Source organism: Suncus etruscus, chromosome 15 (genome assembly GCF_024139225.1).
Source record: "Suncus etruscus isolate mSunEtr1 chromosome 15, mSunEtr1.pri.cur, whole genome shotgun sequence".
NCBI classification, from domain to species: domain Eukaryota; kingdom Metazoa; phylum Chordata; class Mammalia; order Eulipotyphla; family Soricidae; genus Suncus; species Suncus etruscus.
This window is the reverse complement of record NC_064862.1, coordinates 18528495-18549801: the sequence shown is the minus strand read 5'-3', so window position 1 is coordinate 18549801 and position 21307 is coordinate 18528495. Positions and strand designations below refer to the sequence as shown.

Sequence of the window (21307 nt, the reverse complement as noted above, 5' to 3'; positions counted from 1 at the left end):
AGTTCATCTTGTTTTCCCTTCACACACACCCCTCCCCGACAGTCCATTCTGAGATTCTTTGACAACACAAATCAGTTTTTAAATAAAGAATCACAGTCCTGTCAAGCTATCATTCACATTCCCTGAGGCATAAAATTTCAATGCTGCACTTTGCTCATCATGGAGCTGGCACAAGTAGCTTCAGAATAGTTCTGGTCCTTTCACCATACTCAGAAGTGGGGTGTGGCTGTCTCTGTGGCAGACCTAGAGTTCCCCCACACCCGCTCACCCCAGGAATACTCCCAAGCTCTCAGGCTTTAGAGAAGGCTTGAATAATCAAGCCCAGATGCCAGCTACACCCAGCAGGGAGGTGCATGCCACGGACTGGAGAGACCAATACAAGTCCAGCCCCACCAGTCGAGTCACATGCAGTGTTGCCTGGATGTTTGTTTTCACCCTGATTGAGACTTTCCTTCCAATAGGCCTTGGATGGATTGTGGGCCATCCCAAGGATCTCCACACAATGGTGCATATGGAATGCATTTAGCGAGGAAAAAACTGCAGCCCAGCAGCCCTAGAATTTGGAATGGGCTCAGCCATGGCAGGCTGGAATGTCAAAGCTGGCTTTGGTTTGTGTTCGACAGGAGACATTTGTTGGGGAAACTGCTGCTGCCATTGCTGTGAAGTGGTCCCTGGACAATGCTTGTTGATGGGAATACTGGCTGATTTTGATGCTGACAGCAGCCACTGCTTTTGCCCACCACCAGGGAAGTACTACTAGGCAGTGAGAAAACAGAGGCAGGTGGAAGGACAGGCTCCTATGCGGAACTGGAGGAAGTGGTGTCCCCTTTCCTCAACTGGAGTCTTCTTATTGAGTCTCTTCTCCATTCTCCCCTCCCAAAGGGCTCTGAGAAGGGTTTGGGGGTGAGGGTGGGGGAAACTGTCTGCTGATTCATTGTGGAAACAGGAGCTGGAGCCTTATCAGAGCAATGATCATTGAAAAGATCCAAGTTTCTGTTGGTTTGTTTGGTCTCTCAAAGTCTCCCTATACAATATCTCCCAGTGTGGTGCTTTTATATCATGATTTCCACTACAGTGAGGCCAATCTCCTGGAATAGAAACCTGTCTGGTGGGTCAGGCTAAGAGCTGCAAACTAGAAACTGGTGAGAGTCCTAAGTGAGGGTGGTTGGAACAGCAGGCAGTGAGTACACTTCCTTTGCTCCTATGAAATGACAGTCATGGACTGGGAGATAGAAGCGTGGGTGTATTCTGGATTTAACCACCTCCAGGCACTATGCTTCAAGTGGGTATGATTAACCTTCACATAAAGGGGTACAATTTTTGAGTGTCTTGCCCTCAAAGTTGGAGGTTGCTATGACCCAGGAAATAGAAGTACTTTAGATATGTGAATCTGAAGAGAATTGGAGGAATCAAGGAATCCTAAATAAGTTCCTAAATAAAGTGACTTATCAAATTGTTCAAGAGCAGACAGGGGTGGTGCTTTGATGAATTCAGTGGGAACTACAATCATCAATTTTCTTTGAGCAACTTGTGACAAGTTTTTAGTCGGCAACATGGCCTATGAGTTTAAAGACAATGTTTTTCCTGATTCTCTAGCATCTTCTTTTTTTTTTTTGACAATGGAATTGGCATTTGGACCACACTTAGTCATGCTTGGGTCTAGCTCTGAGCTCTATGCTTAGGTTACTATAGGAAGTACTCAGAAAGAATATCATATGTGGTGCCAGGATGCAAATCATGGTTGACCCAATGCAAGGCAAGTGTCTACATTTTTTTTTTACTGTTTCTGGCCCCTGTTCTCTCTTGTACACTTATATTTACATTTACCTTTATTGTGTAACTGGTTTTGAGCATAAAAGGGTTATGTCATTGAGATGGGGGTGATATACCCAGCAAAGGCCTAATTTGGTCCAATCATTGCGAAGATCACTGGGGAGTAGCCTCGCCTTAGTTTCTTCTTCCTTTCTCTCTCTATTTCTCTCTCTTTCTCATATGGTCCCCTGAAAAAGTCAGAAGCACTTCTGGGTATCGTCCTGGTGGTCCCCGGCATTCTAAGGTGACGCAGGTATCCCTGACCTGCACCCTTAGGTCCTCTCATTTAACCCCGAGCCTGGTTGGCCAAGAATTATGAGTGTCCCTTACCTCTCCTCCATAAATAAAATGACAGTCGAGGAGAGTCACTTTAGAAGAAATTGAGGGTCAGATTACCTGCTGAGAAATGGGTTCTGATGTGCAGAAAATATCTTCCCAGGTTTTTGAGCGATGAAAGGTGGGGAAGTGTATCTGATGTGGCAGATGGTGGCATATATAAGGAATCAGTTCACTGATGAGCCCTCCAGCTTCTAGTGAGAGCAAGAGACAGGCCCTGTTGTCTCATATGGAAAGATTGAGCATGAGGCTGGCAGCATGGGTGAAAGCAGGGTGGGGGTGGCATTTCTTTACATCTTTTCCATTTTGCAAGTGAGCATACAGTTGAAACTAGTCCCCTGAAAGAAGCTCCAGACTTATGTGCCAACCCCAAGATAAGCAAAGGAATCAGGGCCCAAAATTTAAGCAATTCAGGGAAAAGATCCCCCACATGTGCACATGAATGCATGCACACACATATACACAAAGACATGCCACATATATGCATATGGACAGACACACATGTACACTCTCTCTGTTTCTCTCTCTCTCTCTCTATCACACACACACACACACACACACACACACACACACACACACACACACACACATACACACACCATTCCATCTCCAGAACTCAGGCAACACTCACCCTTCCCTAACCTACTCACTCCCCAGCCCCCAAGTGGTTGCTCCTAAAACTCTTGAGGAGTGGACAGACTCCAGGAGACAGAACTACAACTGTGAACTAAAGTTTTTTTCCCCTGTGAAACTTGGTGTTGATCAGCTTTCACAGACCACACAAAGTCAGAGAGCTCTCAGTGAATCACTCTGTGATTAGACTCTCACAAAGCTCCCCAGAGGAACCCTTTCAGACGGAAGAGAACCCCAACCAATAGTGAAAAGGATCCTGGATCAAAGAGAGATAATATGAAAATGCATACAAAAGCTTTTTAAAATTGTTCAAACTCCAGCTACTTAAAGTTGCAGACAATAAAGGAGAACATGTATTGTGTGAAAGGATACTTTTTCCGAAAGAGAAGAATTCAACAGCATGATAGGAATCTAAATTGATACATGCTTCCAGAGGAAAAAAGGGACAAAGAGATAAAAATTAAGAGAGGAACTAGCAAGGAGACACATAGCCAGAAGAATCTTGAGGTTCAATTCTTCCAGAAATGAAAGAGAATGGAGCTCTGATGAAGATATGTGATACACAGAAGAATTCCCAGACATGGAAGATGTGAGTTTTAAGCCTAAAATGATTTTCTGAGTACTTGGAACCTAGTTGTCAAATTTCACAAGAGGTAAAAAGGGAAGCCCAGGAGAGGGTGTGTGTGCATGTGTGCGTGTGTGTGTGTGTGTGTGTGTGTGTGTGTGTGTGAATGTCAGAGAGAATAAAGTGGGAAATGGAATGCATGAAGACAGAAATCCTGATGCAGACAAACTAGAGATCAAATGACCGGGAGTGTCTCAGACATTCAGTGACTCAGAGAAGTCCCCCCACCCCCACCCCATGTACCTTTGATCAAGAAACAATAAGGGATTGCCTTTGAACTATGAGTCATTCCATCAAGAAACAGGATTCAGAGGACCCAAAATCCAGGAATCCAACATGCATATATGACAGACAGACATTGCAGGAGAGCTCTGAGCAATCATCCCAGCATGCAGACAGGGATGAAAGTTTGGGTGGGAAGGAAGAGAGAGTCCTTGGGAGGAGGTGATATAGGGACGTGGAGGAAGAAGGCAGGAAGAGCGAGAACTGTTATGTTTTTCTAAGGATAATGAAAGAAGAAGTTTTGATACAAAGATCCAAGGACACAGGAAAATGTTGATAAGTATAAATAAATCAAAACATATTTAAAAATCAAGGCAGTAATACATTTCAGGAAAATCAGTCAGCTATGAAATGAAATAAAGTAACAGTGTACTACTAGGATCAACCCTGAATAAAGCAAACATAGATAGTCATAATTATGGGTGATACCACTAGAATGTGGATCAAACCATTTGAAGAAAAGGGGGTAATGGACGTGGTAGAAGTATTAACAAATAAACAAATTTAGAGGTAGTAGCTTAGTTATAAATACTGAAGCTTTCAGGGTCAGAATGGTGGTGCAGGCGGTAGGGCATTTGCCTTGTACGTGCTAACCTAGGATGGACCATGATAGATCCTCTGTCCCATATGCTCCCCCAAGCCAGGAGTGATTTCTGAGTGCATAGTCAGGAGTAACCCCTGAGGGTCACCGTGTGTGGCCCCAAAACCAAAAAACCAAAAATCAAAAACCTGAAACTTTCAGGAGAAACATTTATGCTAAGCATTTGCGTCTTCAAAATCAGACTTTGGGATGGGAGAGTTGGAACAGAAGGCAATTTCATTTCCTATGCTCCTTTGTACTATTTGATTTTTTAAATTATGTACACACATTAATGTGTAACTTATAGTAAAAATCCAGATATATATAAATACTATAATATATTAATATATATTATATAAAATCTGTAAATATATTTTGGGTCACACCTGGCAGTGCTCAGGGGTTACTCCTGGCTCTATTCTCAGAAATTGCTCCTGGCAGGCTTGGGGACCATTTGGGATGCCCAGATTCGAACCACCGTCCTTCTGCATTCAAGGCAAATGCCTTACCTCCATGCTATCTCTCCGGCCTGAGAAAAGTGATATTTTCAATGAAAGTATCATTCAATAGGAAGAATATTCCTCTTCTCATCAGTGGGAATTATGCTGGGTTTCTCTGCGAGTTTGCAGATGATTTGCTTAATACAGGTCTATGAAAATACACACACCCTCCAGCAACCACCACCCAAACAATAACAACAACAACAACAACAAAAACAAAACCCACAAGTGTTCTGTGCACAGATATTCCTGTACTTTTTTGTATGTTTCTTCTTCAATTCAATACCACTGTCAAGAAGTGAAAAGCTAGGACATCCTATGTTGACACAATTGTCTGAGTTATTAAAAAAAATTGCACAGACTACAGAATGGCATTTTCATTTGAAAAAGATTTAGCTGAACACAAATAGAAGTTTCCTTTGTAAAATGTTGAGTCATGCAAAATGGGTCAGGATTGTGCTTCAGCCCAGCTGGGGGTACACTTTCTGTGCCAAGAATGTCAGTGAAACAAGCCCTAAGGCCAAGGAAACAGAAATTCTGTCTAATGCTCTTTCCACACCACTGCACTAATCCTCGAGGGAAGAAAAAGACCCTAGTGGTTTGGACTTTAAACAGGAAGGTCACAGGGTAATCTATCGATCAATTCATGTTGGTATGTCTGTCTGCTTGTCTCTGTTCATCTGTATCCATCCCTCTATCCATCCATCAATTCATTCATCCATCTGTCCATCCATGTCTGTCCATCCATCCATCCTTCCCTCCTTTTGTCCCTCCCTCCATCCGTCCATCCATCCACCACCCATTCATCCATCTATCCATCCATCCATCCATCAATCATCCATCTGTCCGTCCATCTGTCCATCCATCCATCCATCCACCCACCCATCCCTCCATCTATCCATTCATCCATCCACCCGTCCATCCACCCATCCACCCATCTATCCATTCATCCATCCATCCACCCATCCACCCACCCACCCATCCACCCACCCACCCATCCATCCATCCATCCATCCATCCATCCATCCATCCATCCATCCATCCATCCATCCATCCATCCATCCATCCAACCTTCTATTTGCAAGGCCACTTCTGAGAACCCAGGGCCTCACACATGCAAAGCAAATACTCTTCTATCCAATCCCATCCCCATTTCCCAGTGTTTTGGAAAGACCAAATACAGGGGGGTCAGGTCTCTACTAATTTCTTTTGTCTGAGCTTCAGAAGCCTTTCAGCTTTGTCAAGTTACCAAGGAAAGCCCCCAAACTGACATTTTCGGTGACTAATTCCACCCTCTTACTCAATGCAAAACAAATTATGGTCAAGTTTAAAGAGAAACTTGTCGAAGTAAAAGAGATGGAATTCAAAAGCAGGAGAAATTTACCTTCAGACTCAAGAATGCTGATACACTACCAAAACCAGCCAGTGCTTCCCTGGGGAAGTGAATCACAGACATAAAACTGTGACCACACCCTTCATGCCTCTCTGTGGGAGGTGTTATTAGGGTTCTGCAAACCATGAGGGTGGGACTCATGAGGTTTGTTTCCCCCGGGTGCATGGTGTTAGAAGAAATGTGGAGGGAACTTCCAGGGGCATGAGCCCCAAGTGTGTGTGTGTGTGTGTGTGTGTGTGTGTGTGTGTGTGTGCACACGCGCGCGCGCGCGCGCGGCTGGGGTCAGAAGGAGCAAAGTGTCATCAATGGCCACAATCCACTCACCAGGACACAGAGTATGACACTGCAAAGTGGGCAAAAGAAGGCCAGAGAAAGGAGGTTCAGTAGTGTCAGCACCTGATGCCAGAGTACAGTCATGAGAATAGTCATAAGAATCGCGTAGAAATGCCACCAGTTCCAACACTAGCTTCCTGGGTGCACAGGGTTACAGAAGATGAGAAATGCTCAGGGGTCTTTAAACTTTTTAAACGGGGCCAGTTCACTGTTCCTCTGACCATTGGAGGTCCAGACTATAGTTTAAAAAATTATGAACAATAGTGGTTGAGGGCCATAGTTTGAGGACCCCTGCCTGAGACTGAGAGGAGGAGTAGAAACAGAGAGAAGGAAGGAGTCAAAGTGTGGAGCACATCCCACTCATGCGCACTGTGGCCTGGGGTGAGTTGGCTGCTAAGCAGGACAGGTAGCAGTGGCAAAAATACACCATGGACTGGATAAATGCCAGGCCAACTGTGGCCTGCAGGTTGTAGTTTGATGACCCCTGGCTTAGGGCAACTGCATCTTAGCTACGGAGCAAGTAAAAAAGCAGGGAGGGGACACTTTGGTATATGAAATCAGGGGCCTTGGCAGTACTTACAACTGTCAGGAAGGGAGGAAACCTGGGGTTGTGATCAGGCTTGGCAGGGAATGGAGAAATGGGGAGGTGGCCCGGAATCTCTGGCAACCTTTGGGTAGGCTTGAGTCAGATCCGGGTGGTACCACATAGAGAGCAGAGAGTTCTGGGACCAGAAGGATTCAGCATGAAAAATAGGGTCACTAAGAGGCAGGGGTGGGCCCCTTAGACCTCTCAAACATCCCATACTGTGGGATCATCTGTACCCATTCCCCTGCCAGGTTGTCCCTAATATCCTACCCCTGCACACACCCCTTCGATCATACCTGGGCTCCAATCCATGCCCACTGCAGGGCCACAGAAGTGCTCTCCAGCCCTATCATATCTGGGCCTGGCTCCCTGGTTCACTCTGCTTTTATCACCTTTCAGGGGGCACACACCCATCGGTGCTCTAGGCTACTCCCTGCTTTGTGCTCAGGGGTCACTCTCCAGGTGCTTGGGGAACCACACAAGGCTGGGAATTGAACTCGTGGCTGCTTTGTCTTTCTATCGCTTATCGCAAACCCTACCAGTTGGTGCTGGTGGCATTTTTGTGCTGTTCTCAGCGTGCATTTGCCAGACCAAAGAGCAGCTTCACCACAGAAACCATTTCATAGGAGACCTTTGGGGAAAAGTTACTAGCAGAAATCTGAGTCCTGAATGATACACTGTTAGCCTGGGATAGTAAAACTGGAGTCCTGGTCTCTCCAGGAAGGCTCATTCCTGGGTCAGAGACAGGCAGGGAGATAGGACAGGGGTCGTGGCATGGTCTTGTGGAGGTTCACTGAAAGCACTGATATGGTCCCCTGAGCAAGCACTGCTAGGAGTGACCCCCACTAAGGACAGAACCAAGAGTAGCACTACCAAGGGCTCAATTTCCCACCCAAAAATGAAAAAAAAAAAAGAAAAAAAGAACCAGACTAAAAAAAAAAATTTTTTTTTTTTGGTTTTGGGTCACACCCGGTGACGCTCAAGTGTTTACTCCTGGCTCTGCGCTCAGAAATTGTTCCTGGCTCGGAGGACCATATAGGATGCCAGGAATCTAACCTAGGTTGGTCCTGGATTAGCAATATGCATGCAAGGCAAATGCCGTACCACTGTGCTATTGTTCCGGCCCCTCGACTAATGGAATTCTTGAAAAAATACTACAATAGAAAAAAAAATTTGTGAAAACTGTTACATTATGGATTTTTTTTTCTAATTTTGGGCCACACCTGGTGACGCTCAGGGGTTACTCCTGGCTCTGTGCTCAGACATCGCTCCTGCCTTGGGGGATCATATGGGATGCTGGGGATTGAACTGAGGTCCGCCCTGGGTCAGCCACGTGCAAGGCAAATGCCCTACTGCTGTTATATCACTCTAGCCCCCAAAGTAAACATATATTTTAAAGGAGTTTCGTTCGCATAAATTATTCTTTCTAATAAAACAAATAATAATAGCTAACACTGGGCCAAAGGATATAATTAGAGATAGAAAGATAATTGCAATTGAAATATTCATATGATGAATGAGATGTTCTCAGGCTGATTTCTTGTCCAAAAGTGATGCTTTTGTAAGCTCTGAATAAAACTGTTGGTGGTTTATGGGATTCACTTCTGGAAAAGTGTTCCCTGTACCCTTCTAAAGTGCCTGTGAGTTCATTTACAAGACACTAATTTCAAACTCTTCAATCCTCTGTGACAGTTGAAACGGTTACAAGCCTTCTGGGTTAGTTTTTAAGGTTGTTTTAAGAGCCTCATGCTATCCATCCCCACCACATCCAGGCCTACCAGCAAGCTCCCAGCTGCTGCCCCATAAATCCTTCTTAATGGGGCCAGAGAGATAGTGCAGCAGGTAGGATGTTTGCCATGCATGTGGCTGATCCTTGGCATCCCATTTGGTCCTTGCGTCCCCAGGAGTAATTCTTGAGGAATGCAGACCCAGAAGTAACCCCTGAGCATTGCTAGGTATGGCCCAAAATTTACCCCCCCAAAAATATTTCCTTTGTGGATTAAAAAGGAACTGGTTTAAGATAATAGCTGAGTGATACATAATTTCTGAAAAGTCCTTAGTTGAAAGCCCCATGTATAGACTAGAAACCCTCTCTAAATTGGTTATTATTATTATTATTATTATTATTATTATATCGGGGGCCTCAGATCAGTTTGCAGGGTCCTGGGGGCTCTCTCAGAGATTACCCATCAGGGCTTAGGTGCTTCTCTGGCCTCCGTGGTGCCAGGGAATACCAGGGTCATCTGTCTGGGCTTGGGGATCTCCAGGGCGAAACTAGGATCAGTCACATGCAAGGCAGGGTTAAGGCACTTATTGCCTAATACCTACTAGCTGTTGATTTGGGGCTTTAAGATGAGGCCTCTTAGGTCACAGGTTCCTGGTGTTTATGAGGATCTGAAAAGAGAAGCTCAGCTCTACCAGCTATTATTGCTAAGGACCTGAAAAACCCGGGGCAAGTTGTTCAACCTCTTTGTATCTCCTTCTTTGTTTAGAAAGTGGACAGATGATTGGTCTCCCTTAGTGTCTAAGGTGGGATACATGGAAAAATCAACGAACACAATCCAGATGAAAATGTTTCATAAACTCAAACAGGCAGGCAATTGATGGCACTTTGTGACTGTTCCTGAGTTTGTATCCATGGCTATTAACTCAGGTTTGCTTCATTCTATGGAGATGAATTGTTGCAAGAAGAAGGCGGGCCCGGAGAGATAGCACAGCGGCGTTTGCCTTGCAAGCAGCCGATCCAGGACCAAAGGTGGTTGGTTCAAATCCCGGTGTCCCATATGGTCCCCCGTGCCTGCCAGGAGCTATTTCTGAGCAGACAGCCAGGAGTAACCCCTGAGCACCAATGGGTGTGGCCCAAAAACCAAAAAAAAAGAAGAGTGAAGGCATGAGTGCATGTACTCTCTGTCTCTCTGTCTCTGTCTCTGTCTCTGTCTCTCTCTCTCTCTCCCTCTCTCTCTTTCTCCCCCTCCTCTCTCTGGTGTACACATTATTAGAATCTGAGCAGAAGACCTGACCAGCAAAACCCCTATCTTTATGGACAAGATTGACAGCAGATGAATTATAGAAAAATGGGCTGTTTTCTAATTGGAAATAGAGCCACATGAAAACGTTATTGATTTCTGGAGACACTCATGTAAATTTTTCTCATTCATCAGTTTTATATTTATAAGTTTCAAAATGCTTTCTTTCTAATTTAGTTGTGGTACAATTATTGTATGCATATATGTATGTATGGTTATAAAAATAAATTTATATGTATATGTAATTTGGGATCACACCACACCATGCTCAGGGGCTACTCCTGGCTCTGTGCTCAGGGCCACTCTAGGCGGTTCTCAAGAGATCATTTGAATTGGGGTTGATTATACACAAAGTCTAACCCCTGAACTATATCTCTCCTGTTATATATATATATATATATATATATATATATATATATATATATATATATATATATATATATATATATATATATATAACCCATATAAGATTATTGTTTGCAAAATCTGGTATTCTTCCTCTCGCCAATTGGCTTTCATATAAGTAGTTTGGACTATTGTCATCAAACATCATACTTGAGGGACTGGAACAATAGCAGGTAGGGTGTTTGCTTTGCACAAGGCTGACCTGGATCCCTCATTGAATCCCGAAGTCCCTGAGCCTTGTCAGGAGTAATTTCTGAGCATAGAGCCAGGAGTAGTCCCTGGGTGTGGCACCAAAACAAAATCGTACTTGGAATCCGCTTGGTAAACAGCATTTTGGTTTCAGGTCCCAGATTAGGCATGATCATGCATCTGTATTTGTTGAATGGTAGGTTGAACATTCCAAAGTCCCTAGAGGGGAAAAGGGAATCCCATGCTTCCTATCCGGGTAGGACAGGAGAAGCTGGTCTGATAGCAATTCCCCACAATAAATAATCCACACAGATATGAAGATTTTAGCAGGCAAGAAACTCACACCATAAGTTGTTCACACACACGCCAGTCGCTCAACCACATGGAACCACAAACCTGGACGGCAGCTGCCAGCTAAGGTCTCCTGACTTGCATTTCTTGAGATCACAAACTAAGGCCCACTCCCCAAAGGGAGGGAAAAAAGACAGATAAAAAGGCAATGAGGAAACAAGACCAAAGGAAACCAATTGAGATACATATGAGGACTGATTCAAAGGCCTCTATCTACATGTACTCAAGCATTATAGTGACAATTCCTGTCTGCAAAGGCAGATTGAGACCACAGTGGCAACATGGAGAGACAGCGCCACCTACCGGACCATGGTGACTGTTTTAAGAGCCTTTAGGGAAAAAAATTCCTCAAAACAGTCTCGGGTCCTAAATTAAACTTCAAAACTCCAGACACCCAAGCCATGACTACCAAATAACATGACAGACATATTTATGAAAAAAGATAGTCAACACAAGCTAATTGTCACTGGTCCTGGTTATTTATCTGCAGTTGTGCCTCGGGAGGAAAAGTGGCTCAGTGTTAAATAGGACACATGCTTCGCATGGTGAGGCCTGAGTTTGTTTCTGGCACCACACACAAACACACACAAATGGTCGAAACCATAACTTTATGATAATAAATAATATTAATAATAAATAATAATAAATGTGATAATAAATTAAGGCATTAAAACAGAAAACAGATGATCTTACATACATTAAAAAAAACTCAGTGGTATGTGTGATGTTTTTCAGCTCTTAAAAATCTGATTGCAGTAGTAATGTTTCCAGTAAAATGTTTTTGCCTAAGATTATTTAAAAAAACAAGGCATTAGACAAAATATCATGTTTCCATCCTACTAAATCTGAAATACAACTTTTTTTTTTTTTTGTATTTGTAACCCTGGCAACGTTCAGGGGTTACTGCTGGTGCTGTATCCAGAGATCATTCTTGGCAGGACTTAGGATCACATGGGATGTCAGGGATTGAACTCAGGGGTTAGCCATATGCAAGGCAAGCACCTCTCCACTGCATCTTTTCATGTAGATAATAATGCTTTGAAGACATGAGACTGACAACTTCCAACCCACTGGTTTATTAACAATAAAGCTCTTTCTTGACTCCCTCACTCTCCCTTTCCATTAGCCCTATGGGTAACTGCAGAACCAAACCTGCAAGGTTACAACTATTTGTAGAAACGTATCAGCAACTACAAATGTCTACTGAAAAGACATTTCCATAGAAATCTTTGCATCCAACAACAACAACAACAACAACAAAAAACCCACCCTATATGGGAAATGAACTTACATCCTCCAAAGCCATATTGTGTTTGAAAAGACACACTTTTAAAACTATGTCACCCTTAGTGGGTGGGTGGTGAGAATCTCAAGTCAGCTTTTACATACAAGTCTAGAAAATTCCATTCTGCAGCTTTCAGGTTTACATCTGTAACAGATACCAAGTTGAACCATGAACAGTAATATAAGTAACTAAACTTGTAGGTATTCAAAGCGACGAGCCATTCACAAATTTAGAAAGTATTATTATTATTATTTTTTTTTTTTTTTGGTTTTGGGGCCACACCCGGCGATGCTCAGAGGTTACTCCTGGCTGTCTGCTCAGAAATAGCTCCTGGCAGGCACGGGGGGACCATATGGGACACCGGGATTTGAACCAACCACCTTTGGTCCTGGATCAGCTGCTTGCAAGGCAAACGCCACTGTGCTATCTCTCCGGGCCCTAGAAAGTATTTTAAACACAAAGACAAATAATGAGAAACCCAAATTTTAGATTGAGTTCCCAGGACTTTCAAGCAGCAGAAGTCCGGTTTATGTTTTCTAATCCAGTTCTCTAGTATATGTCTTTTAATGGGAGAGTTTAGACCATTAACATTTAGGGAGATTATTGACAGAGAGGGCTGTTGTGTAGTTGTGTTGTGTAGGTTGTTGTTGTTGTTGTTACAATTGGGGATTTGGATTGTGTAATTCGTCTCTGAGTAGGTCATTTAAAATTGGTTTTGTTTGCGCAAATATTGCAAGATCATTTTTATTTGAGAATGTTTATAGTCTTCCTTCCCATATGAATGAGAGTTTTTCTGGATATTGGACCCTAGGTTGGAAATTTCTTTCATTCAGTCGTTTAAATATGTCATTTCACTGTCTTCTTGCTTGAATTGTTTTAAATGGGAGATCTGGTTTGATTCTTATGTCCCTTCCTTTGTACTTGAGGTTTATTTTCTCCCTTATGGATTTTAGGAGTTCATCTTTCTCTTTGTTTTTTTGCCATTTGGATTACTATATGTCTTGGTGTTGGCTTATTAGGGTCTATTTTATTAGGGACTCTTTTTTTACTTCCTGGAATTGCATTGAGGTCTCTTTCCAGAGGGTTGGAAAATTTTCTGCTATTATTTCCCTTACCACTTGTTCTTCCCCTTTCCCTATTTCCTCCCCTTCTGGTATATCTACAATTCTTAGATTATTTCTTTTGTCTTCGTTTATTAAATACTGGACTTTCTCTTCCAGTGCTTTGCCTTTTATTTCCTTGTTGGTTTCCTGGACGGTTTTTGATTGCAGTTTTTCTTCGAGTTGTTCTATACGCTTTTCCAGCTGTGAGATTCTGCTTGTATGGCTTTTTACATTATTTATTATTTCCTTAAATTTCGTTTGTATGGAATTTCTCATATTCTGTAGCAGTGCTTCTCTTAGTTGGTTGATTTGCAAAAGCCGGCTCCCTGTGTGTGACACCAGGCGGGGAAAATCCGCGAAAGTACACTGGCTCAGTGGGGCCCAACTGTGAAAAACTGTGAGTGTGACCTATGTCTGTCTACTGTCCTCTTGCGTGAAACTCTTGCGAGTGGGGCAAAAAGAGGCTCCAGAAACCTCGCTCGCCCAGACGCCATTTTCAGGGAGGGACTACAGAGCATGAAAACCGGCTAAGCTTTGCAAAAGCCGGCTCCCTGTGAGTTGGTTGATTTTTCATCCATGGTTTTCTTGTACTCGCTGGCTAGTGCTTCTTTCATTTCATTTATTTACCATGATTTGCATTTCTTTTTTCATGGCTGTTTTCAGATCTTCATCTCTTGGATCTTTTCATTTTGGTGGACTTGGAAACTTGTTTGTGTTTCCTTCCGTATCTCCAGATGTTAGGGTCTTCCTTGGTTTACCCATATTTCTTTGCAATTCTTGGTGTTGCCTGGTTTGCAGGGCCTTTCGATTAGAGCTCACTTTTGCCACCTGTCTTGTTTGATATAGGTATTTCTGGCTTGTTTGGTATTTTGCTTCCAATTTTATGGGCTCTTAATTATTTATGAAATTTGGATGTTAGGTCTGAGCTGGCTAGACCTATATGTTGTGTTAGGCTAGGTTCCTGCTGTCGGTGTGGGTGGGCGGGGCTTCCCTACCTGGAGCAGGCCGTGTGTGTGTGTGTGTGTGTGTGTGTGTGTGTGTGTGTGTGTGTGTGTGTAACCAGGCAGGAGGGGGCTGGCGCCTTTCATGCAGCAGCATGGGTGGGCAGGGCTTCGGTTGACACTGCATCCTGTAGTCTCCCACTACAACGCCAGGTGGCAGTGTTGGACTGGACCAATCACAAACCTAACAACTCAAACTCATTCTCAGATGTTCTCTGTCTTGAATTCGTTTGTGTATTTCTTTTGGCCTCTAATCTTTTTTGGCCTACATAATATTTTTAAAAGTTTTTAACTTCTAAACAAATTACGATGGAAGAGGCTGGAAAGATATGACAGCTGGAGAGGCACTTGCCTTGCACGTGGCAGACCAGGGTGCATTGTCAGCAATAAATTTGGTTTGTTTAGGGACCCTCCTAGGAGTGATGCCAGCACACAAAGCATAGAGTAGGCCATGAGCATGCTGGGTGTGGCCCCACATCTTACACACACACCCAAAAGGGAGAAAATTATAGGAAAAAAAGGAGGAAATTATGATGGAGACACGGTGTATTCACCAAGGCAAGAATGATCAGGGGTCAGACATGGCTGGGCCAGTTTCTGCCCCGTCCTTCCACAATGCAGGGTGACAGGGCTGGTTCTCTCGATTTCTTTATAGTAAAGGGAGAATTGGGTCACGCCAGATACTAAGAGCTACTCCTTTTTTCCGTGCTCAGGAATGATTCCTGGCAGTGCTCAGGCACCATAGGTGGTGCTGGCTGGGGACAGACCAGGAGTTGGCTGTAGGCAAGGCAAGGGACCACTCTGTACATTCTCCTGCCTTATTTCTCATTTTTGACAAGAGATAAGTACAGGTAATTAAGATTAAGCAATAAAAAGAAACTGTCTATCACTCTATGTCAAAACAACAAAGGGGTTCTCTCTAGTAATTCTGTGGGGGTCTTGCTTTTCCCTAATTCAAGCTCTTGCCCAGGTGTGTGTTTTGTGGGGTAAGTTTACAACAAGATCACTCCAAGGTACTTGCCCCAGGTGCCGACAAACTTGGTACATACTTTCCTGGTTGTACAACATGCAAAAATTGATTTTTATTTCATCTGAAGTGCTATCACCAGCTTCTTCTGAGAGACAATAAAGGAGCCTCTGAAGAATGCAAAGATGAATTACTATGGATTAGAAATTGGGAAGACAACAAACAGGCTACAATAAATGGACAAGTGGGCAAATCATCCAGGAGGTTATTTATTTCCCTTTGGTATGAGTTACTGAAAGAAGCTTGATGTGGGAGAATGACTGAAAATCATTCCAATCGAGACAAGTGGCAACCTGTTTTACTACCAGAGATTACTACTCTTTCACCAGCTCTTCAACAAGGCTTTGCTTTTGAAGCTTTTCCTCAACAAAGAGACTGATGGCAATATTTTTCATATTGGGAGAGACAGATATTTCTAAAAATCAGCACATGACTGCAGTTTTAAAAAGAATTTTAAAAAGCACTTAAGAAACATGGCCAGAGCAGTTTTCTCATCCCCCAATTGCAGTAAGTTTATCAACAAGAATTTAGGGCCACTGGGTCCTCTAGTAGCTTCAATTAGAATTTTTCAGTTTGCTGTTCCAGTCTGCTCAGTTCTAAAATTCTGGGTTTTTTTTTTGTTGTTGTTTGTTTGTTTTGGGTCATATCTGGTAATGTTGAGTGATTTACTCCTGGCTCTACACACAGGAATCACTTGTGGTAGGACTTCGGGGACTATATGGGTTGCCAGCGATCAGACTTGCTGCTGTGTGCAGGTCTGTGTGACAGGTCAGCTGTGTACAAGGCAAGTGCCTCACCAATCATACTACTGCTTTCTTCCCTGGCTCTCAGTTTTAAAATTCTGGGGAAAAGGTCAGCGTAATCATCTGAGTGGGCCATCACCCAGAGAACTGGGTAGAAAGGATGTAGGTAGAAGGTTCTGGCAGGAGATGACTAACAGGACTTGAAGGTTCTCCTCTGTAATGTGTTTGGCACCAACATCCCATTTTCAGGCCACATGGAAATGACAGAATCTCTCGCTGCAGGGGCTCTAATATATGGAGAAGCTGATTTTGAAGGAAGATTTCTCCTGTCCCTCCTTGGGCACATGGAAACTGTGGAGCTGCTGCCCTTCAACAGTCCCAAAAGGACATTTCCTCAAATGAACACAGAACTCAGCAGCAGTTAGTAAATACTTCAGAGGAATAGCTGTGCAGTGTAGTGTTGGGCAGAAGGACTTAGCCTGGAGCATCACTCAAAATGCTCGATCTGGGGTGATAGGACTGAAGGGATGGTGCTTGCTTTGTACACAGTGAATTTGGGTTCAAACCTGACATCCCAAATAGTATCTTGAGCTCTGCCAGGAATAATTCCTTAATGCAGAGTCAGTAGTAACCCCTGAGCACTGCTGGCTGTGGTCCTAAAACAAACAAAAAATGGTAACTACTGTTCTTGAGATCTAGCTGACTGGGTCATGGTCTGTGCACTGTGATTGACATCTCTTTGTACACAGCAACTCCTTTTAATGCAGGATGGGGAAGATGTATGCGATATATGTGTGCATGAGTGTAGATGTGTTGATCTGTATTGTGGATGTGCATGTCATATGTGTGCTGAGTATTTATGTGATATTTGTATGTGTATTGGGGAATACAAAGTGTGGCAATGTTTTAGAGTGGTGTGGGTGGTGTAGTGCATAGTTATCATGTGTGGATGGGTACATGCATATGAGGGTCTTTGTGTGTGATATGTGTCATGTGTATGTGCTTGGCATGTATTTGTGGTGTGAATGAATATTGTGTGGTATATTATTTATGTGCATGCATGTGGGGAAATGTTTTTGTGTGGTGTGGATGGTATGTATGTTTGTGGTATATTTGTGTGGGTTTTTTTTTTTTGTGTGTGGTTTTTGGGTCACACCTGGCAGTGCTCAGGGGTTACTCCTGGCTCTATGCTCAGAAATTGCTCCTGGAAGGCATGGGGACCATATGGGATGCCAGGATTTGAACAAATGACCTTCTGCATGAAAGGCAAATGGCTTACCTCCATGCTATCTCTCTGGCCCATATTTGTGTTTTTATGTTTTGATTTGGTTTTGGCCCCAAAACTTATTTAGAGTACTTAGTACTTTGGGCTTATTCCTGGCCCTGTACTCAAGAGACTATACAGTGCCAGGAATTGAACTAGGGTTTGTTGTTATTTGTGTGAATAAGTGCCTCAGTCAATCTTTCTACTATCTCTTCCACTCCATGAGGTATACTGTATATTTTTATGCATATCATATGGTGCATTTGTATGTATGTATGCATAGATGTGTGTTTATGTGTTTGGTTATTAAGCCACACTAAGCAGTGCTCAGGGCCTACTCCTGACAGGTTCAGGGACCATATGGGGTGCAGGGGATAAAACCCAGATCACTCTCTTGCAAGACAAGTGCCTTACCACTGTCCTATCTTGTAGGTCATTGTTTCTAAGAAGCCTCATATTAAATGGGGAAAAGATTTGAGAAGCCAAAATGGTACCCTTGACAGCAGATAAATGGGTCATTGGTTGAAACTCATGGTTGATATCGATTTATATGTCAGAAGAGCAAAGATAAAAATGGGCTTTTCTAGATTTTGTCCACACCTCATAAAGGAGCTTGGGTCAGTGTTGAGCCATGCTGGTAGCAGACTGTGAACTCAATCAGAACCCTTTCCAAAGGCTGGGTCAGAGCCTGTTTCTTCTCTCTCAGGCTGTTGTGCATCCCACACATGCACCTGTACACACAATCATGTACATACAATCACATATTCACACATGTGCATGCAAACAAGGGAGAGAAAATACAGAATCACAGAAATCTTTCTTCAAAGGTGTCTGATTTGGGATAAGTTCTTGCCCAAAGCTGAGAGTTAGATATGCTATCTTAGCTATAGAAGGGTCACAACAAGGCTCTTTCGATCTTTAAATTGAATTTTTTTCTGAAAGGACAAAGCAAGACCTAGTCTTAAAACCTGTCTATTCTGGTCTATCATCTTGCTGGCTCTTCACCCCCCATTTCCTGCCAAGGAGACATGCTTGAGGATGGACCTCGAGGGCCTCTTCATGCTCTTGGGTGCAGGTACATGGCATTGAGTCGGAATGGGAGAGAGATAGAGGGGCACAGCCCTAGACAGCTGTCTGCCTACAGCCAATGAGAGGTGGTGATCACCTCTCAAGTTCACCCAGGGTGCAGGAGAGAGGGCCCTCTGCAAAGACCAGCTCCCGGAGTCATCAGCATCTCCCAGGATGGTGGCAGGATCTGCCTGCCAGGGGTGAGAGCAGCTGGATACAAAGCAAATCCTTTACCTGCTCTGAATGTCTACAAGGCAGAATCACAAAGCAGCAACGATACATAGGCATGATGTCAGCAGGAGATTAAGGAGAACAGGAGGGAGACATGCAGTCATCTTTATCCTTCTCACAGGCTAAAACCAATGAGGAAAGTCAAGGATGGATTTAAAAAAAAAACAAAAACAATTATGACAGTGACACTCCATACAACCTGCACCATTGCTTCACAGTACCAGGCCTATATTGGGTCGAATAAAACCCAAACTGTATATTCAGTTTGCTCCTCCATCTCTTCTTTTGCCAGAATCTGGCGCCTCAGAGCATGTGTGTCCTTGGACATGCTTCCATCCAGCACACTGGGCCATGCACACGCCCATTCACTCCTCCACTCAACAACATACACAGGCCAAAGCCAAGGGGAGGAGCTGCCATATTCCACTTCTCGAAGGGAGAGACCAAAACACCAAACCACCACAAGGGAGAGTGTGTCCACAAGAGCTGAGCACCATAATGCTCTGTGCGCTACATTCAGAAGGGACACGTGGGGTGTGTCAGGCCACTGTCATTCAGTCTGCCCTTCTTTGGCCAAGCAGGGGAGCCTCCCCTCCTGAACAGAAGGACTGATTTTATACCTTCACCTCTTCACCCTAGTCCAGAGCCCCTTGACACAGCTCTCTGGGGAAGGGAAAGAAGCTTCCAAGGAAAGGAAGTTACCTGGGTCTTTGTATATACTGAGCACACCCTTGAAGTAATGAGGTAAAAATCTTTCCAGTAAAAGCAGCACATCTTCCAACTCTTCCAGAATCCCCACGAGCAGGAAGTTTTCGTTGACATTCAGTTTGGCTCTTTCTAGCGCCCACTCACCGGGTTCTCTGGAAGAATAGGAAGATGGTTTGGAATCAAAGACTCATCACATAGCAACCTGGCACTGGAAGTTGATTTCTGTTTATTTCTCTTTGCTTACCCCTGCCCCCTTTGCCTCACTTGAACTGATCTTTCTTCCAGCTGGGGCCCAGGCCTGCCAGCTGGATCTCCACACTCCTTCTCTACCCTCTCACCTGGACCCAAGGTTCAGCCCACGGCTTTGAATTTGGTGCATCTGTCTAAGTATGTCAGAGAAGAATACAGGCACAAGGTATGTGCTGAAACAAACGTTGATCATGGGGTAATTTGATATGTGGGGTTGTTTTTGGGGTGGGAGAGAGGAAGGAACTACTCCTAGCAGTGCTCAGGGCTTGCTTCTGGCTCTGTGCTCCGGAATAACTCTTGAGTTACTCCTGGTGGGGTGGAGGGACCATATGAGATGCAGGAGATCGAACACAGTTATCCACATGCAAGTCAAGTGCCCACCCCGCTGTGCTATCGTTCTGGCTCGTGTGTGTGTGTGTGTGTGTGTGTGTGTGTGTGTGTGTGTGTGCGTGCGTGCGTGTGTGTGTGTGTGTGTGTGTGTGTGTGTGTGTGAGTGTGTGTGTGTGAATTTTATAACAGTAGCATCGACATCTATGCTGGGGCTCAGGGACCCATTCCAGGGATACTTGGCTCAACTGTGGCCTGACAGTTCAAAGGTTGGGGCTGGGTGTTTAGGCATGCCAAGTAGAAATTCAGCCCTTTGGATGATCTCCCTGCCTCTCCTCTGTACCCCACCCCAGCAACATGGTTTTTAGTGAGACCAAACTCGACCCATACTATTAAAGTGGAAACATTATTGACACAATTGTATGAAAAGAATTTCTGTAGAAATAAAAATAGATGTCATTTCATATCTGTTCATCAGCTTTAAAGAATTTAATGGAAAGTATTTAAATAAATCTTACAATTAGTGATAAAAGGATACTTCAAATGTCTTAATGAGGGAGGAGGATCAGAAAGATATTACAGGAATTAAGGAATTAGCCTTATAGTTCCCAATCTTGAGCATCAGCCAGGAGTAGCCCCTGCATAAGGCCAGTGAGTAAACCCTGAGCACCACCAGGCATGGCCAAACCCATTCTCTTCTTTATTCCATTTAATTGTGAATGGAAAACAACCTTTGCTTCTTAATCTCTCTGAGACAGATCTCAGAGCCCAGGCCCAGCATTGGCATCTCAAAAACTGTGCTTTAAACTTGAATGCCACTTAGCAATTGGGAGCAGGGGCTCTGAGCAAATGAGAATTGTCTTTTAGAAAATTGCAATAAAGGACCTTTCAGCCTAAAGGTGAGTGGTCATAGTGGACTCGCTGGGATTCTGAGTTCTGAAAATGGTGGTGTGAAGGCTAAGGCAAGAGGTCATGAGAATTTTCCCTGAGATGAATGAATCTAGAAGTTTGAAAAAGAGGTGAAGGAGTATGAGGCATGTTTGGGGGAAGATAAATATCTTGTTGGTGATAAAAAAAATGAATCATCTGGTCCCTGAACTTCCCATCTGAACTGACCATGAATTTTGGACCAGTATTCACGAAGGGGGTAAGGATGCTGGAGCCTCCTAAAATCAGGAAGTGTCAGATGAAGCAGAAAACAGAGAGCTTCTAGATGCTGAATTCTGATGTTACACAGGCTAATGCTATGG

General features: G+C 43.8%; 1 protein-coding gene across 1 annotated transcript in view; it reads right to left on the bottom strand.

Annotated features, from left to right (window-relative positions):
• The window catches only part of UST (uronyl 2-sulfotransferase), a 375708-nt gene that overhangs the window by 43300 nt on the left and 311101 nt on the right, over positions 1–21307 (bottom strand). The window contains exon 7 of the mRNA XM_049787764.1: positions 19476–19633. Coding sequence (XP_049643721.1) covers positions 19476–19633 — 158 coding nt within the window. The remainder of the gene's footprint in view (positions 1–19475; positions 19634–21307) is intronic.